This window comes from Mycteria americana, chromosome 2, assembly GCF_035582795.1.
Source record: "Mycteria americana isolate JAX WOST 10 ecotype Jacksonville Zoo and Gardens chromosome 2, USCA_MyAme_1.0, whole genome shotgun sequence".
Lineage (NCBI taxonomy): Eukaryota > Metazoa > Chordata > Aves > Ciconiiformes > Ciconiidae > Mycteria > Mycteria americana.
The window spans coordinates 151,232,079-151,258,095 of NC_134366.1; the positions used below are offsets into that span (position 1 = coordinate 151,232,079).

The following is a 26,017-nucleotide window of genomic DNA, read 5'->3' on the forward strand; positions in this document are numbered from 1 at the left end:
ATATCTCATTTATAATGGATTCAGAGTTTTGCTTTGTCCCCCCTCAGCCTCATGATTACAGTGTGTTTGAGGCAGATTTTTTTTTTAAACTATTTTTTCAGTCTTATTGTACCCCTAATGGAGGGCTTTAAGGGTTCAAGGAATAAACACATAAAACTTGGATCTAGCTCTTACAAAGACATATAATCTTTTTGAAACTTTTGGCACCTGTTTATTCTTGTATACACTATTGAAGTGTTTTGGTGCCAGATTTTGATTGCAGGCATTTTCATAAGGATAAGAGGGTTTTAAAACCTCATCTGTACTGTCTTAAAAAAGGATGTGATTTCCTATTACTTTTAGCTGATGTAGGATCATACTACTGTGGAAAGGGGCGCTCCTCCCGTCCACTCCTGACAGCAGCTTCACCGCACCTTCTAACTATCAGGCAGATAAGTGAGCAGTTAGTTCAGCTTGTAGATCAGATGGAAATTGCTTCTTCTGAGGGCTATTTTTCAGTCAATTTAGCCATTTATCTGGCTTATAATGTGCCCACATGAGCACTAGAGGCAACTCAAGGCAGAGGGAATGATGGCATTGCCCCAAGGGAGAGCACCTCAGAGCTGAATGAATTTATAAACAGGTCTCGATATCACGCTCTGCAGCAATCTCAAGCTCTTATTTTAATCCATCAGCTTCTTTACTTTCTGAAAGATGCACAGTCTGGCAGATTATGATTGTTTATATTCTTTGTGTGTTTAAAATAATTATTAATACACACTTGTTTACACTGAACTTAGGTAAATTGCACAGGATTATTTGTGTCTCGTGTATTAATGCTGAAGTCCATACTGCCTCAATCAAAAGGATGTCAAAGTTGATGAAATTCTGCATTCTGCTACACTGTAACATACTTGTAGCATTGTGCCGAAAATACTTTGTACATTTGAGAGGTAAAACAGCTGAAATTTTTTCGTAACATCCCTACATTGAAAACTTACAAAGCAGATATCTGTAGTAGGATTTAGTCCCTGAATTTTGAAGTGGCGAGTAAATTTCTGTAAAGCAAAGTTTTCATTTCTTTTATATACTGCTACTATTTGGTGATCATTTCAGAAGTTGTCACTACTTAGCCAGTCTTGTATAGTGGGATTTCTGCAGATACACTGCTATAAAAAAATTCAACTGTGTTTTTTCTGGCCTTAGAGGAAAAAAAAAAAGTCAACATTGAAAAGTTGTCATCTTATCTAATTTGGAGATGTAAGAGGAGAAATTTAAAGTAGGAGTCAAGAGAATAGAATTTTTTTATTATAGGAAGGTGTGTATGAAGATTGTGTTTGCAAAGGGATCCTGCAGTTGTAAAGAGTTGTGAAGCAAGCCTCTGTACAGCTGCACAGGTATGCTGTGCAAAGAAAACTACTATTTGTATGCAAAACTACTCTAAGTATTAATATTATCCACGGTATAAATCCAGTTACAATGTTTTTTGTAAGAGCTAACCACACCTGGCCTGTAGATAATTCTTGGTTAACAAAAAAAGTCCTTCTTGTGTGGTAAAATTGGAATAAATGTGAATTTATTCTGTTTGTGATTTGGGTTTTCTAGGGATGGTGGCGAGGTTAGTTTGTTTTGCTCTGTGTTCTATGCAAATAGGTAAGATGCAATCTCCTTGAAGTCTCTCAGTCACTTATTTCTAATTAAATGATTGATTTCAGTCTTTTGCTTTATTTGATATCTATACTAAAATTCCCTGTACATCAGGCTGCATGGCTGTATTTTGTGCAGTTTCTTACTAAAATAAGTAAATACATTACTTCACCTCTTAATCAGCCAACTATGCCACTGATGACCCAATACTTATGGTGTAATGCTGCCACTGTTGAAGCTCAGCCAGGGACCTCTCTGTAATACGCTGCTGTAGGCAATTCTTAGGGTGTAGAGCCAAATACCTTTTTTCCCTTGGTTTAATTTCCACTTTCATTTCCTTTGGGATTTTTATTTCCTAAGGAAGGTTGGCCTTTCCTTCAGTTGCTTGAATATGTAAATGGTCTACCTGTTTTGTGATCACTGGGTGCAATTGGAGCAAGAGTGAGTGTTTTCCTTTGTTTTCATCTTTGTTTCTTTATATTTCCCTTGAGTATGTCATGTGTTTGTATAGGTGTGGTATTTTTTATACTAGCAAAGTAACTGATCAGCAACACAGATGAGATTTCTTTAGGTGGCATTCTTCTAAGATACTTATCGTTACTCTTTTTTGGTTTTCAAATTACTCAGTTTATACAATTGCAGGAGAATGATTTTAGACTTCTGCAAATCTTTAGGGAATGTAACTGAGAATTGTCAGTTTATGTGTGGCTGAAAAGCAGCTTAATGAATTGTAGAACTGCTTTGTTCCCTTTTTTAAAAAATATTACAAATGCATTATATATAAGGAAATTGTTGGAGTAATGAGTAGGTTTCTAAAACTGCCAGCAGCCTCCATTTTTAATATTAACAACTGTCTTCTGGAGAAAGAAAATTTGATCATGAACAAGATTATTCTTAATCTTTCTTATTAAAGGCCTTACCCTACAATGATGACATACTTAGCAGAGGAAATAAAAAAAATACACATTCCTTATACAAGAAATGAGATCTCTGTCTTGTTTTCTTTTATTTTACACATTGTGCTTATTTGTGTCTGTATCAGTATAGGCATATTTTCTTCTTTAAAAGGCATTTGAATCTTAAGTATTAGGGTAGTATGTCTATTTTAGCTTTGCCACCAGTGTTAGAAATCTTTACTTTTTATTATTTGGGTCACTGTTATGGGGTAAATTGACTTTCACGAATCGTGCTGACATCATCTTCTCTTTCCTTGATTTCCTGTTGTAAATAGTTTATGACTTTTGTGTGGTCTGTCTTTTGTGTATTGTCTCCTGTTACAATGAAATACTTCGGGTTTGCAAGATAACCCAGATCTTTCCACCTGTGAATGTACTGGCAGATGTATAGTTTCCCATGATAGGATGAAGCCTATTGAAGGTTAGCGTGTTTAACATCAGTTACCATTTCATATAGCTGGTCTACACATTGCTTCTGTGTACTCTGTGAACAGGTTATTAGTTAACTGTTTCCTCTGGCAATTCATTTGAAACGTGTCTCATTATTAATTATGCATTCTGGTCGGTGTGTTGAAAAAAATTCTTTCCTGTATTTATTGACATTGTCTGAAGTCCTGGGAACTACACCGTCATATGTTGTGTAACCACTACAAGAAGTAGCTAATGCATTGTGATGTAAATGCAGAAGCTTGATGCTAGAATATTTTATTTATTCTATCATATAATTGAACTTAAAGAGGAATTCTAAAATTGAATATTCTATCATATAATTGAACTAAAAGAGGATGTAATTTGAAAAGTTTCATTATCGTGGTTTATTATCCATTTGCTGAGTAGGGGCTTCTTAGCACTGCAAAATTGATTTCCATTCCCATATGCAAAACTTCTGAATTTGTTGTAGTAGCATAATGAAAAGTCCTGAAAGAAGAGGCAAGTTAAAGCTTAATTTAACATATCTTGTAGTGTGATCTTCAGGGAGAATGCCACTTAGCTCTACTTGCCTATTAGTAATTCTTCGGTGACTTCTCAAAAGTTATCCTGTTTATCCGGAAGAGATAATCAAGTTCTTCACAGTGAAGGGTTTAATAGTTGATGAGAAGAACCACGGGCTTACCTCTGGAAATAATAATTACAAATGACCAACAGTACCACTGTTACAGACACAGTAATTTTAGTTTGATTCCATAAGCAGTTGCCCTCGGAGCTAAGTTAACATGAGAATTAACTTGAGTATGAATAACCCAGATAGACTGTAGGGAAGAGTTTGATCCTCTTCAAAAGTCTGCATAAAGAGAAGTAATATTCACAGCAATTTCTAATTAGCATTCTTGCATGGACCCCTTAGCTCTAACTTCTGCAATGCTAGCGCATGTGGATTCAGGATTAAGTGTACATTAGCATACATTAGTGTATAAAGCCACATTAAGTGTAGGCTTAAATTTTTGTTTGTGGGGAAAGAATCTGGTAAGAAGAAATGTTCTGTGATGTGTGTGTGTGTTTTTTTTCTGGGAAGTGACTGGAGACTATTGAGATCAAAGTCTGTCAGCAGGAGTAGTTAATGTGAGGTATGTGGAAATGCATGGTAAAGAGGGTTCCATGTTGATTTATTTATTTATTTATTTATTTATTTATTTTTAGGTTCTGTATATGTTTATTTTCAGAGAAAGACTTATGGCTTACATTGTTAGAATACAGTGTTCTAGACATGAATGCCATCTTTCCACAACTGTGGTATGTGCTTGTGCCTATAGGACAAAATTACGGCAAATGAAATAATAAACATCCTTATAGTTATTTATTATGTTCCAATTTTTCTGTGTTATAAAAGGAGGAGATCTTTTCTGAGTGTGACATGCTAAATATTGAATTAATTTCCAAAGGAATGTCTGCTTTTCATTTTTAAGATGGTACTGTATTTAATGCATTCTAGACATGTGAAAATGATTATGGAAATGAGGGTATGTGATCTGAGCTTCACTGCCACTTTGGTGCGCAGTGTAACTTGCGTTAAAGACCATGTTATTCAACACTTCTGCTAATAAGGACAGTTTCCTGTTAAGCACAATAATTATCTCATTTTATTTCTCTTTAGGAGACTTCTGTTTTAATATATGTAGAAATAATAGTCTCAGTATTGGAAGTTGCATTGAGAGCTCCACTGTTGACTTTTTAATGTTTTTATCTGGAAAAAGTGATTTGTCTGAAAATATGTTCTGTTACTTGGAAGGTCCCATATCTTTATTTCCCCCCCCCCCCCCCCCCCCCCATCAAAGAAGAGTTCTAATTTTTATATCAGTAAATATTTAGGAAAATGTTTCTAAGTAGCAAACAGAAGACAGTAGCTCTTCTGATTTGGGGTAGTAGAAGGACTGTTGCCATTTGCCTTTTCTCTTACAGATTGCTTTTGATGCTATTTCATGACTAATCTCTCACATATAAATCTCACTCTGCTGCTTACTGTAACTAGCAAAACTGTGGCTTGATAGTCCCTGGGGAAGAGTGGTAGTGGCTTCTTCCAGTGACACTATGTAAAAATGACCTGAACTATCGACTGTCCCTCAGTTTACTGTTAACTAATTAAGGTGATTGGAAAAGTTTATTGTTAACATTGCTTAGTCATAAATTAACTTGTTAAAATACAGTGTGTGAAGAACTTCATTTGGAAAGCGTGAAGGACTTAAGAGAATTGAGTTCTTAGCTTGAGACAACAGCTGGCTGGACTGCTAGAAAGAAATTAGTTTTCACCTCTGAGCTCTCTGTCTTAAATTGTGAGGAAAAAATACTATTTTCATAGATTTATTGATGTAAACAGGAGAATATACAATGTATTGTTATATAATGGAGACATTTAGTCCTCTTTAAGGATTTAATTTAGCTAAGCTTTAACCATAGACTTATAATTAGTATGTAAATACTGAAAAATGCTAGAGAAGTAAATGGGATTTGAAGATTAATTATCTGTTTGGTTCTTCAAGACTTCAGAGGAGTAGAGGACAAAGAGTGTTTTATTTTGGTAAATAAGCCACTTCATTGCTTTGTTGAAGAAATTGTACATGAAGACTGGAGTTAAAGCTTTAAAAGTCTACTGCACCAAAATATCTGCCAGGAGAATTTTTTCTGTCAAACTGTGTAAAGAAAGCATTACATTAAATCCACATTTCATGGGTATATTATGGAAGGAAACTACTTATCAATGCACATCTTACACAAGTAGGTAGTATGCAAATACTTTATCCTGTTTTCCTCACTGTAATCTTTTCCCTGGATCTTTGAATAAGGAGCATAAAGCTAGAATTTCATTTTTATGTGGAAACAAAAAAGAACATGCAGTTTATTTATTGAGTTATTTTGCCTTAAATAGTATTATAAAATACAAAACAGTGGTAGTCACTTACTGATTTAATTACCAGTAGATGTAAGAGATACAATTTAATACAGGAAAAAAGTAAAATCTCAAAGATGAAGCAGTTGTGTAGTTTCCAAGCAAGTAATACAGGACACATTTAAAAAACATAAGAAATGGTTTAATTTCATTAACTGTGGTCTAATATGTTGTGCATCCCACTCTTGGTAAACCACAGCGGCATTTACTGGCTATTGCTTCAAAGCACTACTGTTTTTCATCCCTTTTCATTGGCCAAATGTGTCATAAGAGCATTAACTAAAGTCTGGAAAACAGTTCTCATGGATTTTGCTTTAATGATAAATCTAACATATAGTGCACTTGCTGATATAATCAAGTGAATGGAATTTCCAAAATCTTGACTTAATGTCTTTTAAGTATGAAGCAATAATGTTTTTATGAAGTAGCTTTTAAATGGCATTTGTTGAAGTGGAGAGCAGCTGGATTAGAAGGGTCTGTTTCTAACTGCAATCAGCAATGATCATAGTATCATATTACAGTCACCTTATAAAATAGCTTGTATTTTAAGAAAAATGGGGGAAAAGTGGAGGTAGGAATGGAGGGAGAAGGAAGCATGGTCTGTGTGATGCCCAAAGGGGTCTGGAATTGGTTACAGTTTGATAATGTTGCTTCAGCTGTTTGGGCAACAGTGTTGTTCTCAATATAGGAAGTTCTTCATCAATTTAGGTTTTATCAGGTTTTTTAAATGCTGTGGAGATACAGTCAGTATGCATTTCTCAAGCATTTTAAGATGTTGGGTGGCTTTTTAATTGTAATGTTTACCAGGGTAAGATTTAACTAGAATAAAGACAAAAATTACAGCACGTTTTGCAGTTCTTCCTTCCATTTTGCTGTACTACAAAATCTTTTTTACTACTTTTGCATTTGTATCCATTTGTGTAAATGGAACGTATCTCTGCATATCCCGCCTTGGTTTTGCCCCTTTTTTGTTGATAGGCTCTTTGAACAGGGACAATATTTTCTTTTTGTTTCTTACAGAACATTAAATATGTTAGTGATGGTGTGTTCTAAAATTTAAAAGTCACTGCTGAGACTTAAACTTTAATTTAGGAAACCATTGCATCCTTCCAGTAATTGTTTATGGATTCTCTTCTTTAATATGATGTATTGATGGATTAACTTAACTGCTAGGCTTTTTTTGTTTTGTTTTGTTTCAGCAATAGCTTGTAGTTTTCCTGTGGTAGGCAAGATGTATATAATTCACTAAATTATCAAGGTCTGCTGGCTTAACATTATGCAGGAATGTCTTAAGTGTTAGGCTTCAATGAACGAATAAAAATTTTGGAGACATGAAATGCTCTTACTCAGCAGTGCTCTTGTTCATCAATATTCTTGAGTAGTTCCCAAGTGAGGGTATTATATGCTTTAACTTTTATTAATTTGATAAAAAAACCCCAGCATGTTATCTGCAGCAGAAAATGCAGAAGTTCAGCAATGCCTTTATTCTCCTAGATTTCTTGATTCGATTTATTCCAGAAGGATTTCATACAGTCTTAGGCAGGATCTGATTAAGATATATGTAATATAACTGTGCCTAAAATCCCAGCCAGCTAAGGTGGACAAATTTTTGAATTTGAGTTTTAAATTAAAAGAAAACAAAAGTGTAGATGACTTGAGTGTGAAGAAATTCTGAATACTGTTTGACTTGTGTAGGCAAAAAAAATGCGCTCATCCCTGCCATCTAGCTTGTATAGCTACATCCTTCATCATTAGAATAAGAACTGTGTTTCCCTATCAGTTAGCTCAAGTAAGTTAATTTTTTTTCCTGGAGAGGACCTTTTTTTGAAAGTACGTCACTTGCCTGAGCTGTCTAGACAGAGAAGAGGGTCTATGGCTTGATTTAATTGTACTGCAATGCAGTTCCTCAGGATATGGGAACAGGCTAAGGGAAACTTGCATTATGATGTGCCTAGATTTTTTTTTTTTTTTTTTTAATTGGAAAGGGTTGTCTCGGAGAGCTCAGGCTGGATTCAGATCCATATCTACACAAGACCAAGGCCAGATTCAGATCCATACCTATAACAAGGCCAAGCCAAGTACCATATTTAGTCTGCTCAGGGAAGTAGGTCCTGATGTTCTGCTGGCTTCTGTAGGACTTTACCTTTTGTGGAGCCCTACTACTATGAGAGCATTTGGGGCTCTCCTTCCTTGTCTTCTGTCTCTAAGACCTTCCACCCCCACCCCCAGTAATGGACACTTGAGCACCATGCATCTGTAGTACCAAAATATGATGATACTCTTAATAGAACGTGTGATTGGGTCCATCATTTTCATAGATGACATTGAAGCTTTGCTGTAACAGCAAGGTTAAGATTATTTCTGTGTACAAGTACAAAACTTCTTTTAGATCTACATATGTAACAGCAACACTGTAATAGTTCTGTGCTAATTGTGTAGTGATTAATTTTTATAATATTAATAAAATTATTACAAAACATTAATCCTCCCCTATATAATGAATAAATGCCCCTGTAAGACCTTGTATTTCTCTAGAGAGAAATTAATGCCCAGAAATGGAATGTTTTTCTTGAGGTCAGGCAGGAAATACCTGCCAAAACCAGGATTAGAACGCAAGTTTCTGACTGATAGATCCATGTGTAATCTGTTGTATCACAGTAATACCCAGGGAAAACCAATGCCACTCACCCTTCTCCTCGCTCTCTATTTTCCCTTCTCTAATTTCTATTCTCTTATAGTTCACTGCCTAATATTGATTAACACTTATGACCGCTAATTCCTCTTTTAAATTTTTTTGTAATATTCACAGAAACACTTTCTTAAAGATTTCCTGAAAATTCAGATTTTTGCCAAGAGGACTAAGTAGTTTGCAAAGGCACAGTTTTACTTTATGGACATCACGTTATTGTGCTCTATAATATCCTGATCATCTTTAGTTGTTTTTCAGGAAAGATGTTTTAGGTTCTTTCTGAAGTAGGGCCTACTGATTTCTCAGGAGGTATATATTTTTATATATATATATATTTATATATTTATATATTTTTATATATATATAGTATAATGGTAGATAATTTTAATAAAACAATTATTTTTTTCTTTTGAATATGGTTTGTTCATCAATGGTGTTAATATGCCATTAAATCTTGATACCTTTACTCTCAAACCATCAGTCTTTTCTGCCCTATTCCATTTATTCTTGTGTCTTTGATATGGACTCTGTCTTCAGTTTACCAGAAAAGAGTAATTCCATGGTTAAAGCTTTATACATGTTTTCTTTTGTAGGCTTTAGATCCAAGATGGGTGCAAAATATGTGTCCCTGAAATTATAGATTTTCTGTTTTCATTCAGAAAGACAGAGTTGTTTGCGTAAAAGGAATAATTAACTTTGCCATTTCCATTTTCCCTTTATTCTAAATACCTATTTTTTGTTTTGAAGTGTTTCTTTATGATTTTGTTATGATAAGTTTTAGTGGCTCTCATACTGACTACATCTGAGTATTCATCTGTCTCTGGTGCCACGTGTGCCTTTTCAGCATTTGAAAAGCATTTACCAGCATTTAACCTGTTGGCTTAAAAGAACAGCTATCTTTATACCACATGAGGAAATCACTATGTGATTGTTAGTTACCTATCAGTAATTCTCATGATTAGATCTTACGTTACCATAATGTTAACATAACCTTTATGTACATTACTGGGCTACCAATAGCAATATTCCTGGTGGATGACAGATACATGGTCTTGAAATGCCACTAGGTCATGTTTAAGAAAGTGACCTTTAGGAAGCCCCTTCTCTTCTTTCTTGAAATCGTACAATTAACTTAATGAAGAAGGGGCAGTTGGGAATGGATTCCTGCTCACAGTGCTCCCAGGTGCTGCCAAGTACTGCTGTATGTGAGGAAAAATGTGGTAACGTTCTCAGTGCCGGTCAATGTGCACCCTGCTGATGTGTTGAATTGATATCTTCCTCCCAGCTTGTGAAATCTGAAAGTGCTATTATGAGTGTGTAAATGTCATCTTCAGAAAAAGAGAGCTATGGGTAAGATCTGGTAATTTTTTGTGATTCTAAACAAATACCAAAGAGAAGCAAGCACACGCGCCTGCATATTATTTGAACTCAAAGTTTAATGGATGAAATGCATCCAGGATTTGTCCTGATAGCGTTCATATTTTCCCATCTTTTCTGAGGCAGTTTTTAAATGCTAAAATACATACTGTACACTGAACCTTCTGGATAAATAGGTGGCAAATTGTTTTAAAAGTTTTATTAATTTTCTTATTGATTCATTTTATTCTTGCTTTTCACATATGAAGTTTCTTAAAGGAAACTTGCATAAAATTAGGCTTACTGCTTTTTCTGGTTGATTAAAATATTTTAAACATCTGTATGGCCACCATGAAATTCTGTGGATGCTGGTGTCTTCCAAACAGTTCTGAGAGTAATTTTTGTTGTTGTGTTTTGTTTTTTTTTTTTTTTTTTTTTTAAACTCCATTAAAATCATAGTTTAAACAAGCAGGCAAGTTAATTACAGTAAAGTGTTTTTTCTGCACTTCTTTTTATCAAGTGTTTTTAGGAATTCACTTGTGATGTAAGCAGTTAGAGCAAAAAACAGAGATAGAAAAATGCTATGTAGTTATGGTAAATGTGACAAAGTATAATATATAACTAGTAAGAAACTTTATGATATACTAACTATAATTGATTCCAGTGATTTGTCTGTTAAAGCCAATGCAAATAATTGTAACATCTGTCAAAAACCAACCACTAGCATGAAAACCTTTTAACATTTTGCACTTAATAAACTATTTTATACATAAACTACCTTATTGTTTATATTAAAAACTAAAAAATATTCAGTCTGTTCCAGCCATTCTAACAAAAACTTTAATAAGTAGACATTGCATAAAAATGACACAATCCAGCAGTTATTTGGTAAGGCCAGCATAATCATAAATTTACCATCCATGCTTTTCCAAAAATACTAACCCATATTGTTCTCTCTGGACCTGTTGCAGGGATGACTAATCCAGCTGCTGAGGTCTCCCTTTATGTGTTTGATGGAACACTTGGCTTGCTAGACTACAGCTGTGTGTTTATGTGCAGTGCACACCTGCAGAGGCCTGACAAATAGCTGTAGTATGCAAGTATACAAAATTACCCTGGCAGTGCTGCAAATAAGGAAGTTTCTGTTTTGAAGTCCATATGTGTGTGAGCTTGAGATGCCAGCTGGGGTATTTATGCTGCATTGCACAGATGTAAAACTGCCAACTGATTTTATACCAAATAAAGGCTAATCTTTTTATACATACTTGGTGTCAGAGTTATGAAGTGGTACATAAGAATGTTCTCACGACTTAGCTCTTTTAAAATAAAAGCTGATATTAAAAATGCTCGAACTCACAATATGCATAGAGGGTAAAGATAAAAATGTACTGTATTTACTTAGATATCTGCTCTAGCACAGTATCTTAAGGGTTTTATTATTAGTGATGTATAGTTATTAGCTGCACATAATCAGGACTTGATTTATTGTATGCATATTACACTATACTATATATCCTTTTTTCAAGGAGGTCACTTCAGCTCTGTGTTGAATCCAGTTTATGGGTTCTGAAATGTGAAAGCCCAATTTATATAGCTACTTAACTTGAAAGCTTTGCTTTCCTATTTTCAAATGCGTTTAAGTGCAGTGATAATTTTTCATCAAATATAAGACGTATTTTGAAAATCATTATCATTGTTAATAGACCTCGTTTGTGAAGACACTTTGTCTTCAAATATGTAAGAAATTAAAGTGGAAGCACTAATTTCATTTGCTGAAACTAACAAATAGCACAGATATAAGTCTTGATTGTTTGATCTTTTTAGTCAGTACCTTGACTTTTAGTATGAACTAGTGGCAAAGACAACAAGGTGAAATGAATAGTTTATATTTTGATGGTTCACTGCGTGTACTTAAGTACTGCATACTTAGTCCTTTTTAAATGCATAAAAGGAGGGCTTGGGGGGGAGGGGGTTAATGTGCAGATGTGAAAGTGGACAGTTTCTGTGCTTCTGACTACACGCTTTGGAAGTTCTCTAAGCACTTTATGTTACGTTTTTAGGCTTAACACACTTTCCCTTCAATTACTTTTTTTTTTCCTCATTACTGTATCAAGCAATTTGAGTGCTGTTTTTAATTTGTTGTTTATTCTGGGCTACTAAAACATTTGAAGATGTGTAGAATTCTGCTTTGGCTTACTCTGTCACAATGTATACTTGAAACACGTTTATGCTAAATGTGTAAGAACAAAGAAAATGGGAGCAACATTGAAGTATATCACTATCGAATGTGTCCCAAAGGACTTAGGAATTTATTTTGCTAAATGTAATGTACAGCTTAGAAATGACTAGCGATCACACACAGTTCACCAGAGTGGTGGAGCTTTTTTAAACCAAAAGAATTTCATACATACACACATGTGCATGCACACACTCACCCTGAGATAGCAGTCTTGGGCTTCCTGAGCTTAAAATTAACATCTGCAAATATCCCCCAGAAGCTCAAACATTATCCAGATTCACAAGGCTTGGAAACACAATTTCTTGATTACTAAATTTTAGAGCAGAAATTTCAGGTATTAATATCCGTTAGCTGAAGAAGTAATGGTATACTGCAAGCGGAAGGAAGAGTTGAGTTGTACCCCCATAATACTGCAAAGGCATGTAGTCTTGGCTACCATAAAAGAGTAAGTGTGCCTGTGAGATGCTCATACTACCATTAACTGCTGAGAACTAGTCTATACAGTAGAGAAGGCTGGGGAACAATACAGAATGCCATATCTCAGTGAAAAATGGAAACACTTCAAAAGAAGTTACTTCTGCTAGATGAGTATAGGAAGTCTTAATTGTTGTTATATCGTCTATTTAGGAAGTATTTTTAAGACCGAAAGAACAGAATTCTATTGGTGTGTGAGGAAATATGTTGCAAAGATGGTTTAGTTATTTTGTGTTAGGGCCAGCTCTCTTATAGAAGGATATCACTTCAAACAGATTGCCGCCACTGCAGGTTGCAAACACACAATTGAAGGCTTCTAGTTCTCAGCTCATGCACAGATGTCTTTCAATAAGTTTAGCCAGTAATTTCTTCAAATTGCTCAGTTTATCAGCAGCACATGTCATCAATCCTGGAGTGGTTGCTCAAGTCAAACTACAGAATCCTTAGCTTACAGACACAGCTGCAAACAGGTGAACAGGCAGAAAGTAATTTGTGCAGCTTGGTGGCTGTCAGACAAAAGACAGACAATCTGTGTTTAAAACAGATTGCAGGCCTTGCATGAGCCAGACAAAAGCGATTTCTACAACTGCAAATAATTCCAAGGTTAACATATTTTCCTTTCTGCCATTAGGTGATTTGTTAAAATTGGAAACAATGAGCATTATAAATCTACACAGAAACTAGAGATAAGATGAAAGGGAAAAACAGATCGCTAAATAAGTTTACATCCTTCTGTTGAAAAGCATACAACTGGCATTCATATAGGCCTCCTTTTTATAAACTAAGCTGAGCTATGATACTTTAAGGACATACAGTACGTATTTGAAATTATGGTAAGGATATCTAATTGGCAAAAGAAACAACACTGTAAAAAGAGTAAGTTCATAGTAATGTTCCTCTGTATTAAAAAGTTAACTTTTTTTTTGCTTTTTAAATTCTCCTTTGGATATCATTCTAAGATACTGTGAAGATTTACCAGGATTTCATTTTAACTTTGAAGTCCTCTACTTCCTCAGATATTTTAATATTGGGTAGATTTAGCAAGATGTACTGTACTAAGTATATCAGAGTTAAAATTTGTAATGAACAAGCTTATTGTAGTGCTAACCTAATTTCAGTAAGTTAGAAAACTTGTATTTCCTCAATCACAGATATTACTACTTCAAATGTGTGACTATAAAATATCTATTCCTTGCACTTCTCATGGGCTCTGTAAACTTGCCTTGACCTCAAAACTTCTGCAGTGTTCCATGAGGTACTAATCAAGCTAATGTAATATAGCCCTTCTTCCTGTTTAGTTCAGTGAGTAACTACTTATGTACAATAATATTGATGGGTAATTCTATGCTTAGTTTAAGTTGTTCTGGCAAATTTATTTTCCGTGTTATTTAAAACTTATCAACATAGAGATATGTGGATGGAAGAAGATGCAAAGAGTAACTGTCTACTTCAAGGTAGCATCTGGTTTTGTGAAGATGCAATTGGTGCATAGAGGATAAGTCAGTCTGCTAACGACACTGTTTGAAATGCATTGAAATCAATGCGCTTTCTGTGTGGAATATAGTAATACATATTACAATGAATTCATGGATACAATTGTATCATTCTGGTTAATCATGCATAAGTGTATACAAAAATGATTTAATTGTTCCATCAAAATTCTCTGTTGTTTTTAAAATGAAAAACAGGAGCTTACTTGAAAGTAGTATGTTATTTTTGTTATGTGGTCATACTATATTACATACTGGAGTCCAATATGAATGTTGTCGTAACTGAAGAACATGATTGTTAGGCTATTGCAAGTTTATACTTTTATTAAAACACAGTACTAAATAATCCTGCAGGGGAACCTTATGCTGAGGTTGAGTTGAAGAATTCCTTAAATTTCTCAACTATAAAGAAATATGTCACAAGCATGTGCTTTGATAAGCTGTAGTATGGAAGTACCCTTTTTCATGGTGGTTTTTTTTTTTTTTTTTTTTTTGACAAAATGCTAATTCCAAGATTAAATTGCGTCCTTAATATATGCTGTGTTGCAGGACTTTCATTTTGGGTTTTCTTCTTTTTTGTATCTTAATAGACAGTAAGATTTTTAACCTCTCAGAAATTAATCATGCTAATGGAGGTTTTCTATTCTTTGGCCAGGGAAGGTTATATATTAGCTTCTTTCTTTATAATGCTGACAGCGTGTGTATTGCTTGTTGGTTGTGCTGGGTATATGCTGTAGCTTGTAGCCTAACATTGTTATGGTGTCAGCATGTATGGGCTTCATGTATTCACTGTGAAGGTGAGATCATTTAAAGGATGGTTTTAATTTGTGTTGGTGAATCAAGTGGATACTGTATTTAAGAAGGGGAAAAAAGTGTACTCATGCAGGTTGCTGTCTGCAGTCCAAATTGCTGATCAGAGAGTCTTTATACACATCGGTAATGTGCTGTGCAATATAAGCTGAAATATATTCCACAAGGGAGGAAAACGGAATAGGTTACATACGCTGTTCCTAAGTGCAATGAATATAAAACTCCATTACTCACTTTAAGCAGGTGCTTTTTATATGAGGCTTTAAAGAAATATAAAACTGCTGGTGAAATGATTGGTTTGTACAGACACGACTTAACTTCCAGTACTTTGACCAGATAAAGAGGCTAAAAATATTTCTACAAACATTTCTTTAATGATTTCAAGGATTAAAGGTTAATATCCTCCTGGTGTAAGAAACTGCCATTCCAGACACTAAATGTACTGTTTCTCTAAGTCCTCAGTAGTTGCATAGAATATTTAAAAGAAAATATAAATGTTTTTGTTAAACTTAGAGCATTGTGTTTTTAAGTTTATATCCTAAACAATGTATATTTAAATTGCTGTGAGGAACACATTGATGTCATAAAAAATGCAGTGCGGTATAGAAAACTGTGATTGAGTAAGAATGATACTCCAGTTAGAAACAAAACTCATCTTTAAAGAAAGTGAAATCTTGTCACCTATGGATGTGGAAAACTACATGTGAAGGGGTAGCCTCAGATCTTTCTGTTCTTTAAAGCAGCATATACTGTCTGAGAAGGAAAATCATGGGGAAACCGTTCAAGATAATACTGATATACTGTATTTTAATCTTTTTCCGTGTAATCTCTACCATGTTTTACTTGCCCACCCTGTCTGAATGACTGTCTTCCTGCCATTTCCTGCTCCTTTACAGTCAGTGTCCCCCGCAGCAACCTCTGTTGTCCATCTTTTAACCACGCAACTGCTGGCTTTCTTCACCTCCCAGTTGAAAGGTGTTAATGTTCTCTTTCGCTTCCCCCACCATCCCCAGCAACTCAGGAAATCATACTGTTAGTGATTACACCTTAGATGTTAGTTCTTTATTATTTTTTGATAACACTGTTATTGAACACATTTGCCCTTCTTCTTTGGAATTTTTGTAAACCTTTGCGGTTTTTTTACTTCTTAAAGAATTACTGTGTCCATCCTCTAGAATCCTCAATTTCTTGACCATTTTACTGGTCCATAACTGTTCTGTCCTGTATGCAATCATCTCAAATTGAGCTTGTGAGAGATTTCAGTTATTAGATACTCTGTTTAACAGCAAGCAGGTGACCAGGTGTCATGTGTGTTACAGGGAAGCTCACAACCATGTGTAGGTCCAGGTGAGATCCAGCATTTCTTGTCTCTTGCGTAGTAGGTATGTTACATAGCACTTTAAGGGTTGCATCTGCTCTGGTGAATGAGGCTTTTTAAGGGCAAAGGAATACGAACTCATAGGAAACCAGGCTTTTTTAGTTTCATAGTTGCCAAATAGCTTATTTAAATAGATGTGTCTTAGAGAAATGAGCTCCACAGTTGAAACAGAAGGTGATGAGATCTGAGATGAGCTCTGGATCCTCTAAGACTTTGTTCTTTCATCCTACATTTTGGTGTCCTAGAAAGCTGTAGATGTCCTTTTTCTCTAGTTGCTACACACCTTTTTACTAAAAGAAGAGCTGTAAAATGCAGGCTTTATTCCAGAGCCTAAGACATATTGCAACTTATGCTTAGCGTATTTGAAGATAAGGCACTTGAACTGGTACTGGATTGAACCTGAACTAAGTTCAAGAAACTTGAACTTAATAGAAACTCAGGATAGAAAATGCAGTTCAGGTTTTTTGTGATCATATTAGTATATATTAATGAGAAAAAGTGTTTTAATATACTGTGTGTTGACATTTTGCATGAGCTATTGAACTTATCCTCGGATACAGCAAAACTACTGTATTTGAAAGGGATAGGAGGCTTATACGACTAAGATGGAAGCAACCAATTGCAAGTGCATGCTTTCAACCAAAGGGTGTGTTACTAGGGGTGGAAACTGTAACCTCTTTCCTCTGTCCATCTGTCTGTCCTTGTCTTTTTCAGGATCTTGCTTCAAATAATTTATGGTGAAGGCTTCTCAAGTTCTTATTTATCTGTATCCTGGAAGCATTTGCATCCATGTCATTTTTAGCATTTGTCTACTGACAATGTATAGATATGACAATTGATAGGACATGCTTTTTGAGAATTGGAAATTCAAATTCTGATAGTTTTTCTGTGTTTTCTTGGAAGACAAAAGTTATTTTAATGCATTAAGTTGGGCTTCTACCATTTGTCTCAAATGATACAGCAGTATCTGAAATGCAGCTGTGGAATTGTGCAGAAAGGAAAATCAATCCTTTTCTTCTTTTTGAACCTCTGTTTACAACAGCAGGAACAGTGCCACTAAAGCCACTTTAATCCTGTGTCCTGATCAGTGTCATCTTGCTAAATCTAAAATAATAGCTTCAATTATATATGCTTATAATCGGCGATGCCTAAATAGCCTGAATGTTAGCAATAATAAGGTTAATAATAATGCTTTTCACAGCAAGGTTTTAGAGCTATTTGCAATACCATATGTTTAAAGATGGAAGGTGGTATTCCTTCTCTAAATGTTGGCTATTTAGATCAAAAGGAGCAGCAGTCAGACTATGCATGGATTGTATTTCTGTACCCTACAATGAGAATGTTTCAGGATCGTCCTTGTCCTTTTGATAGGTTGTGGTAGTTAAGTCCATGAATGTTTGCAAGCCGTCCTTAGTACAGTGGGTAAAGGGAGTTCTGAAAGATTTCCCAGCTCTGTTGTATTTTCACAATTTTTTTTTTCCAGTGGTAGCTGTTTAGTTCTTCTATGAGCATTCAAAATTAAAGCATTATTTTACCTGACTGGATAATCACTTAAAACAGATTCTCAATAAAGAATTATTCAAAGGTGCTTCTGACCTAGAATGCCTTAAACATGTTATTTCAAATGTTCTGTGATTTCTTCAATATTGGTTTTCAGTGTTTGAATCACAGGTTTCTTTAACTCTTCATTTGAAGCAGGATTTTAGAAAAATCGAGAAGTTTGTGGATTAAGGCAGATGGGGACCTGTATGAGGGCTGTTGTGTGGAGTTTCGAAACGGGAATGTAGCCACAGGGATTTGGTAGATTTAAGGGACTCTCCCTTTAGGTGAAATGCTGTTGTTCTTTAGCAAGCTGGGAAATTTTTTGCAATATGTAAACCTCCATTACTAAATGACGGTCCTATGTCTGTTTTAGTATTTAGGAAATGGAGAAGCCTTAATTATTTTACAGGCAGCTTAAGGATTAAAGTGGTTAGTTACAGCATTTTTAATATTGATCTGCAAGGTGAAGGCCAGTGTATGACTGACTGTGTGCTTGGCCCTGAAATCTGTGAAAATACTGAAAGTATGTGAGGACATTCGTTTTTGTGTTATGTTTGTTCATACATGTGGTTTTTGCAGCTTATGTTCTGATGAAGAGAATGGTAGATACTTACATTGATAAATATTTTGTCATTGTTGCCCAAGAAGAAATCAGTTTGACCTTCTCTAGAGAGTATTTCAGTCTGTCAATAACTGCTTTCACCCTTCCATGCATTTACTTTTTCCTTTGAGTACCATGGTTGAAGAGAAAATGAAAGTAGAGCTATTTTTTAGGACAGGTTTCTTTTAGGTATGGAACTGTGGCACAAGAAGCTCAAGACTTACATTAGAGGCAAGACAAGTCTACCATAATCCTGTTGTTATTGCCCTGTTAAGTCTTGGGAGTGGGTGGGGGTGAAACAATAATTTCTTAGAATAGTGGTTGACGCAGTTACAAGTAAATAAATAATTATGATAATCAGAATAGCAAGAGTAATGCTAAATATAGTTGAGTTAGAAAAAAAAAAAAATAGACCTGTCCCTTGACACCTCCTTAAAATAAGCTGCCTGAATTACTGTTTTGAAGAAGAAAGAAAATAGTAGCCTGTGAGTGTCTATGTTAGGGCTGCAAAATGTGGTCTGCAGACTATGGTGACAGATTAAAAATGTGGAATTGTGAACACGGTAAAGATGTTTGGGGAACGTCATCACAAAGATTTAGTTTTACTACAGAAAAAACTGAGAAAGTATTTATAACCTGGCTTCTACATTTTAGAAAATTTCTCTTTTTCTGTGTTTCCAATTAAAAAAAAAAGGGGGGGGGGGGGGAAGAAAAAACCCCAAACACAAAACCCCCGTGTTTTCTCTTCAGGTGTTGTGTGTGAGGAAGCACAGTGATCAAAAGAGATGTTGACGTCCCTATGCTGCTTCTGTTTTACTGCAATGAAGAACATGAAAGCTCATGCTCCCACAATGCTTTGAATGTGAGAAGTAGGACTGATGCCAGCTAGAGCTGGTCTTTGTGGCTTCTGTTATGTTCGTACTGCAAGGAGGAAGGAATTAAGTTTGGTTTTAGCTTCAAGTTCCTCAGAAGTGCCATCTCTCTAACCAAGTTCAGTACAGGCTTTCAGAAGTTCTCACTGAGGGCACTGCTTAAGCAGGGACTGAACACAAATGAGTATCTCATGAAAGAGATGAGGTTCTCTTATGCTTCAATTTGTTTACTACCTTTTCTGTGTTAGTCATGTAAAACTTAAATATATGTTTCTGTGAAAATAATTGGACTTTTTTTTCTTGATTCCAGTAAGACTTAGGCCTAAATGTTATTTTGTTTGGTTAATAGCTCCTTGCTTTTATTCATGGATTGATCTTTTTACTGAGTTTGAAATCATTTTGACATGTATGTGACAGTCTTTTACTATATCATGTTGCCAAACCATAGTTTATTGGTACTTAATGCTTTAAATATTGAAATTTTTCCTTCTGAGGCCATAACCTGAATATGGGGAGAATTCATGTGGAGCTGCTTCTAGAAGTTTGTCATGCCTTATTCATTTCCTATTTCATATTTTGCAGTTCTCTCTTTTATGATCTTTCTAAAGAATTATTTATTGTATTTCAGGGATTTGGCGGCACACAGTCCTGACTCTTGTCCTCAGAATCAGTAACATACCTCTTTTGCTGGTTTCCTGTCTTTTTCTATTGATCAGTTCAGGTTTTTGTCTCTTGGTTTTCCATTAATCATTGCAAATTCACCTTATTACAAACAGATTGGTAAAAGATGTATAGGCCATTGGTAAAATCACTAATTGGGTAACTTTTTTTTTAACAGGTCTTAAATTAAATGATTGCTCAGCATTAATAGGCTTGTTAGCAGAAATCCTGGGCTAATCTATGAAGACACAATTGTAACCTGCCTTTAGGTATTTGATTCCTTGCACATAGAATGTCACTGAATGCAGGGACTTGGGGCAAGCTGCGTAGATGGGTTATATACATGGAGAGGACCAAACCTATGACCAGAAAAGCTGGGGGGAGGATGTGAATGCCTGCTTTGAAGTGTGGGAGAACCTTCCTCAACAGTGTGATACTTCTGTGCGTGTTTCTAGAACAGAATGGCTCTTTAGGCTTGGAGTTAAAATTAAAGTGAGTTAGTGTGCACAAGGTGTACATTGTCAAGGTGTAGTAGATTTTAAGTTAGAAAACCTTTCTGCCTGTTTTTGGGTTCTGCAGTATGGAAAGAACAGCTTTTTAGGTCTTTGGTGATGTGTTATATTCTATGTGTGATAGTCTGATTCAACTAAAACAGATTATGCTTGATCACCAAGTATAAGCATGGTTACATATTGGGAAGGAAACACTTGATTTTTACTGCAAATAGTTCAACAATGGGCAAGATGTTTCCACTACGAAAATCATAGAGCTAGAAAATCGTCATTTTTACCTAGAAGCAGCTGTAGGTTATATTTGGTGGAGACAGGCATATGCAACTCTCTATCTCCGTAAGGTCTTTGATTACCATGTTCCTGATGAAAATAATAAATTAACTAAAAAAAATGTGAGGGGTACTGAAAAACAAAGATGTTTGCTCTGTTCTCCAATTTTGACTACACTGAGCAACAAAGTTGAGTAAATCACAGTGCTGCTTTTGAAAGTGTGATTGCAGAAGAGTGAGTACAGCACAAATTCTACTTTGTTGTCTTGCACCTTGGAAATAAGCCTTTCTCATGCTTCATTTGCAGGATGTTGAATTTGGATAATGTTGCTGTGGCAACGACAGATTTGGTTTCCCTGGTTCCTCTTTGAATTCATGCTCAATGTCTTATTTAAAATCTTGTGGAGTGTTTGTCTCCATACTAAATTTGAATTGGTATTTGGAGGCATGGAACGTTTCTTATCTAGGAGTTTTAACATCTTCCTGCTCAATCAATCCCTTGAGAAGACACTACTTCTAAAAATTTTATAAACATTGAGGGGAGGGAAGGAAGCCCCAGTCTTCGCTTGCTTAAAGATTTGTTTGCTGAAATAGGTATTTAAGGAATATTTTAGCTATGTGTACAACTGTTGAGACTTTGATTTTATAATGATATTATCATGATGAAAGAGCTAATAAGGGAGAATATTTGGGAAGAACTAGAGTTACAGGGATGGAAACTACAGATAGTCAGATGAAGGAAACAAGGCTTCTTTCTTCTCTGTAGAGCAGCTTGCCAATTTGACAAGTTTATGAGGTATGGTTCATAATTTCCAAAAATTTTCAGAGACTGAAGAAAATGTGCTGTTTCCCTATATGAAACCTATTCATTGTAAATGGTTCACCAAAAGTCTCTAAACTTTCTGCGCTTTGAAAAAGAGACTTGTAACTGGGCAAGGAGAATCACCTTAGGTTCAGGTGATTTTTTTGTCTTCGTGATGAAAGTCTGGTTAGACATCCTAAGTTCCTTATTCCTTACTGTAGGTTCTGTATAGGATTTTAATATTTAATAAATGGGTTTTCTGAGTATCCCTCAGTCCAGAACTGTGAAACCTGAGCAGAATTAATTTTTCTTGCAACTTCGTCTTGATTACTGTGGTGTGCTATGGTTATCAGGTGTTAAAACTGAGAGCAGGATGATGTTGCCATTTGATGTCAAAGCAACGTAGAAAAGGAGGGGCATGATTATGCTATGTTTTCATAATACTTTTTTATTTTCTTTTCAAATAGTTGAAAACAACTGCGAAAGTGTTCATCCTATCCCTCTAACAGGTGTTCCAGAAAGAAATAGCTTATTACTGCTATCAGTTACTTCTTTGTATGCATTAAAATATAATTGTTAACTATATGGGTTTCTTCAAGGCCAAGCCATTCAGCTTTCCTAGCTTCCCATCATGATCCCTAACTGCTGGTTGGGTGAAAAACAGTGCACTGGCTAGTTTGAGCTATGCTTTGCTGACTGTCATGCATATACTGACTGGTCAGGTAACAGGACAAATATACCCACATTTTCATGAAGATTGTAGGAAATAAATGTCTTTGATAATGCTGCCATATCTTGCTGAAATTCAATGACTCCAGAAGTTATTTGGTGAGGTAATAGGAGTGAACAGAAACAGATAGGGAGCAGTATGATCATGTGAAACGTGCTTCCTTGTTTTCAAATATGATACTAAAACAAAATTCAAGTTACACATGTAACCAACATGGGAAGTTGTAGTCTTAAGGCAGAGAGGTTGTCCAGAGTAATGCATCTATAAGTGGACTCCATGATGGAAAATACTTAGTTTTAAAAGTACTTAATCTTCCATAGTGAAATAAGAGAAATGTATCAGACATCACACCTTGTATTTTGAGGCATAAAAGAGTTGCTGAAAGATGGAAGCAGCAAGAAGCTACCAGTTTTGAGAAGACTTGAAAGATGAGAATCAAATTATGAACTCAAATTTGTTTTGCTTTGACTGTAATCTTGGGTGCTACTAACAGTATTTTATAATCTTTGTTTTCAAATAGGCAGAAGACAGGGAAAACCATACTTTTTTCTTTTTCTTTTTTTTTTTTTTTTTTGCTTGTTTTTTCCAACACAAATAGAGGCCATTTTTCCAATGGGAATGAGGAATGGGAATGAGGGTGTATTCACAACACGAAAACTGGTAGCTGATCTTTCAGACTGAGAACCGATGGGGTGTTGTAGTGGCAGGCACACAAACGGGTTGTAGCAAGCATTCTTCTGAGCCTGAAGCCTTCCTGAATCACAAATCAGGAAAAGGCTGGGCATATCTCCAACACAGAAGACAGGTTAAATTTTGATAAGAAAATATGCATAGAATGTGGAACCTACTTTCACATGGCAGTTTGGTTTACTAAATGCCATGTGTCCCTTCATATGCTGCTTCTCTCTTCCTACCTTTGGAAGTACTTCTTATTCAAAAATTATTTTAATGTCTTACCAGAGCAAAACTTAAATAAATATATGTCAAGAAGTCTGCTTACCAAATGATTGTATATGCACTACCAAATACACTTCAGTGGTTAGGAACAGGAATAGGCACAGTGAACTAAGCACAATTACCAGGTTTAATTCTAAGTATTCTGTTTCCTATCATTTTTTTAGGAATTTTTCCTTACTAGTTAATGTATATTAAAGGTTGTTCTTTGCGTTAAGTCTTTGAGAGATTGTGCAAGAAACTAATGAGTTCATTCTGTAGAGAATATATTAAGTTTCTTTAATGTGTGTAACTATCTTGAAATGCATATCAAACTGCTTTTAATTTCTTTTTTTACCTGATATTCCATAATACTTTCCTTGCATAATTATGGATTTTGGAACAAATTCTGTGTTACATATGTGAGGAAACGGTTCCATAATTATACTAATGTTTGCATAATTAACAAGCTGCTTGCCAGTTTTAACTGACAAATTCCAAGTCACTTTTGCATGAGGGGAAAAAACCCCATAAAACATGGTAACTTCTGTTAGTTTTTCCTTTCATACTTCTTACAGGTGTTGAAACTATTTATTTCTAATTTGCAAGTAAATTTATGTATTTTATTTTTCTGATAGGCAGCGCTGTACAGAATAGGAGGGCTGGCTTCCTCCACCCATGCTCTGGGGCTGGTTTTGGGGGCTGCCCTTGAGCTCTGCTGAAATATCTCAGTCTTGACTTGTAAGATCCCCTGCTGCTGCTGCCACGGTTCTAGGCAGCTCTTCAGAAATGACTGCCAGTAGCACCAGTTTCTTCCAACTGGTGCAGTAGTTTTCTGGTGTGCGCAAATGGGGGCTGAGGAAAGACCACCAAAACTTATTTCCACTTGTGACCTAAGGCAAGGTTTGAACTCCAGTTTCCGCTGAAAAATGGCAAATGTGCCGTTGGCCTTCTGTGCTGTTCAGCTGCATGGATTTAATGCTTTACATTGCTACTGAGTAAAATGTTGTTGTCTAAATGTAAGCTGAAAACACTTAGTCATTTTAAGATCCTGAAATGAAAGGGTCATAATAAAAACATGAAAGAGAATAGTTGAGGTGGCACTTACAAAGTGAAAACAAAAGTGTATGTATGTGTATATATACTTATTTATTATTCCAATTTCTAAGTGGCCTTGTGTGTTTTCCTTACAGTATCTATATATATTTTATGCTTAACTGTTTGTATTAAAGTGCCCATATACAGCATTCTCTCACTTCCATTTAAAAACTGTGAATCACAACAAAAATGCTATAAGAACATCTAAGGTAGATAATTAAAGTATAATTAAGTTTAAATGCCTTGGTGAAGGAATATATAAATATTTAAATTCAACAGGCTAGTACATTTGCAGTTTTCTTTTATTAGGTGTGAAATCTAAGAATCCCCTGCCAACTCTTGAGGGCTCAATCCAGAATGTTGAATTGAAGTACTGCGGCACATCATTGGTCAAATGTGCCTCTGGGACCGTGGGATCAATAAAAATTTGTGCCAAAGCCCCAGGTATGTGCAGCTGGACCATGTAAAACTTTATTGCCTGTATAGGAGAATTGGCCTTGCTTTTTACAAGGAGAGTTACTGAAACAAGAATTTACTCATTGTTCCTATGAATCAGAGAGGTTTTTTTGTATTCTGTTTTGGGTTTTTTTATTATTATTGTTAAGTGTGCCAGGATGATCCAGTCTGGCCCCAGTATAGTCAGTTTTTACACTGAATAAAAAAATAAAGATGTTGGTTTTTTCTGCTGAGACAAATATTAATCTAAAAGCACTGAAGAAACTGGAATAACTGTGCGTTTTCATATTACACAGAATATTTGCATTTTACTTTATTTGTAGCATAATTTTGATGTATTCTGTTTATTGTTTAATGTCTCATTTTCCATTAATACTACAAGTATGTATTTTGCTTGTGAAGTTTTTGAGGGTTCTGTGATAAATAGTCCTTAAATTTCTTTAATATAATTTTTTTTGAAGAGCATGCAGGAACTTTTCCAATCAATGTCTATGATCTCTTCATATATAAAGGCAGCTAATGTCAACAACATTAAAAACATATGAATTTAAGTCTAAATTGAGTTCATGGTGATTTTTAAAAATATTATTTTATAAAGTTGGGATGGAAATTACTATTTTAAAAAGAATTGATTACTTTCTTTGAAATCCTCCTGGATGTAAAGACATTTACAAGATAACATTAAGGAAGTTGTTTAGTAGTTTATATGAGATTGCTCTTTCTATTTCCTGTTTTGATTCTGTATTTACAATGTTAATAGCTGTTGTCTTTGGACTAGTGAATGTTTGTGTTGAAAATTTATCTTGTTACAGTAAAAGCTGTAAGGAGTCTAATCTTTATCTTAGGTGATGGTGGAAAAGAGAAGCTGATTCCTTTAATTCAGGGCCCTTCTGACACCAGAGACTTACACAGCAGTAAATGGCTCAATGAGAGTAGAAAGCCAGAATCTCTCTTAGCTCCGGATTTGGTAGCCTTTACAATCCAAATTCCACAATATATGGACTACTGCCATAATTCTGGTAAGTGCAAAACTCTTGTTAAGCTGGTATCGCATTACATTTTTCCTATCCAATGTAATTTTCAAAAGAGGGGCTTGATATAAAATGTGCCAAATGCCAAAGTATCTTTTTCACATACTGCAC

At 35.2% G+C, this 26,017-nt stretch overlaps 1 protein-coding gene across 10 annotated transcripts in view; it reads left to right on the top strand.

The window, feature by feature from the left end:
* VPS13B (vacuolar protein sorting 13 homolog B) overlaps positions 1-26,017 on the top strand; it is a 491,276-nt gene that overhangs the window by 137,595 nt on the left and 327,664 nt on the right. For 8 of the 10 annotated variants that reach the window (XM_075495027.1, XM_075495031.1, XM_075495030.1 and 5 more), the window contains 2 exons: positions 24,729-24,863; positions 25,721-25,894. The exons of 1 other annotated variant lie outside the window; for it this stretch is intronic. In XM_075495027.1, the coding sequence (XP_075351142.1) occupies positions 24,729-24,863; positions 25,721-25,894 (309 nt within the window). The remainder of the gene's footprint in view (positions 1-24,728; positions 24,864-25,720; positions 25,895-26,017) is intronic. One more of the 10 variants, XM_075495033.1, reaches the window with a different exon arrangement.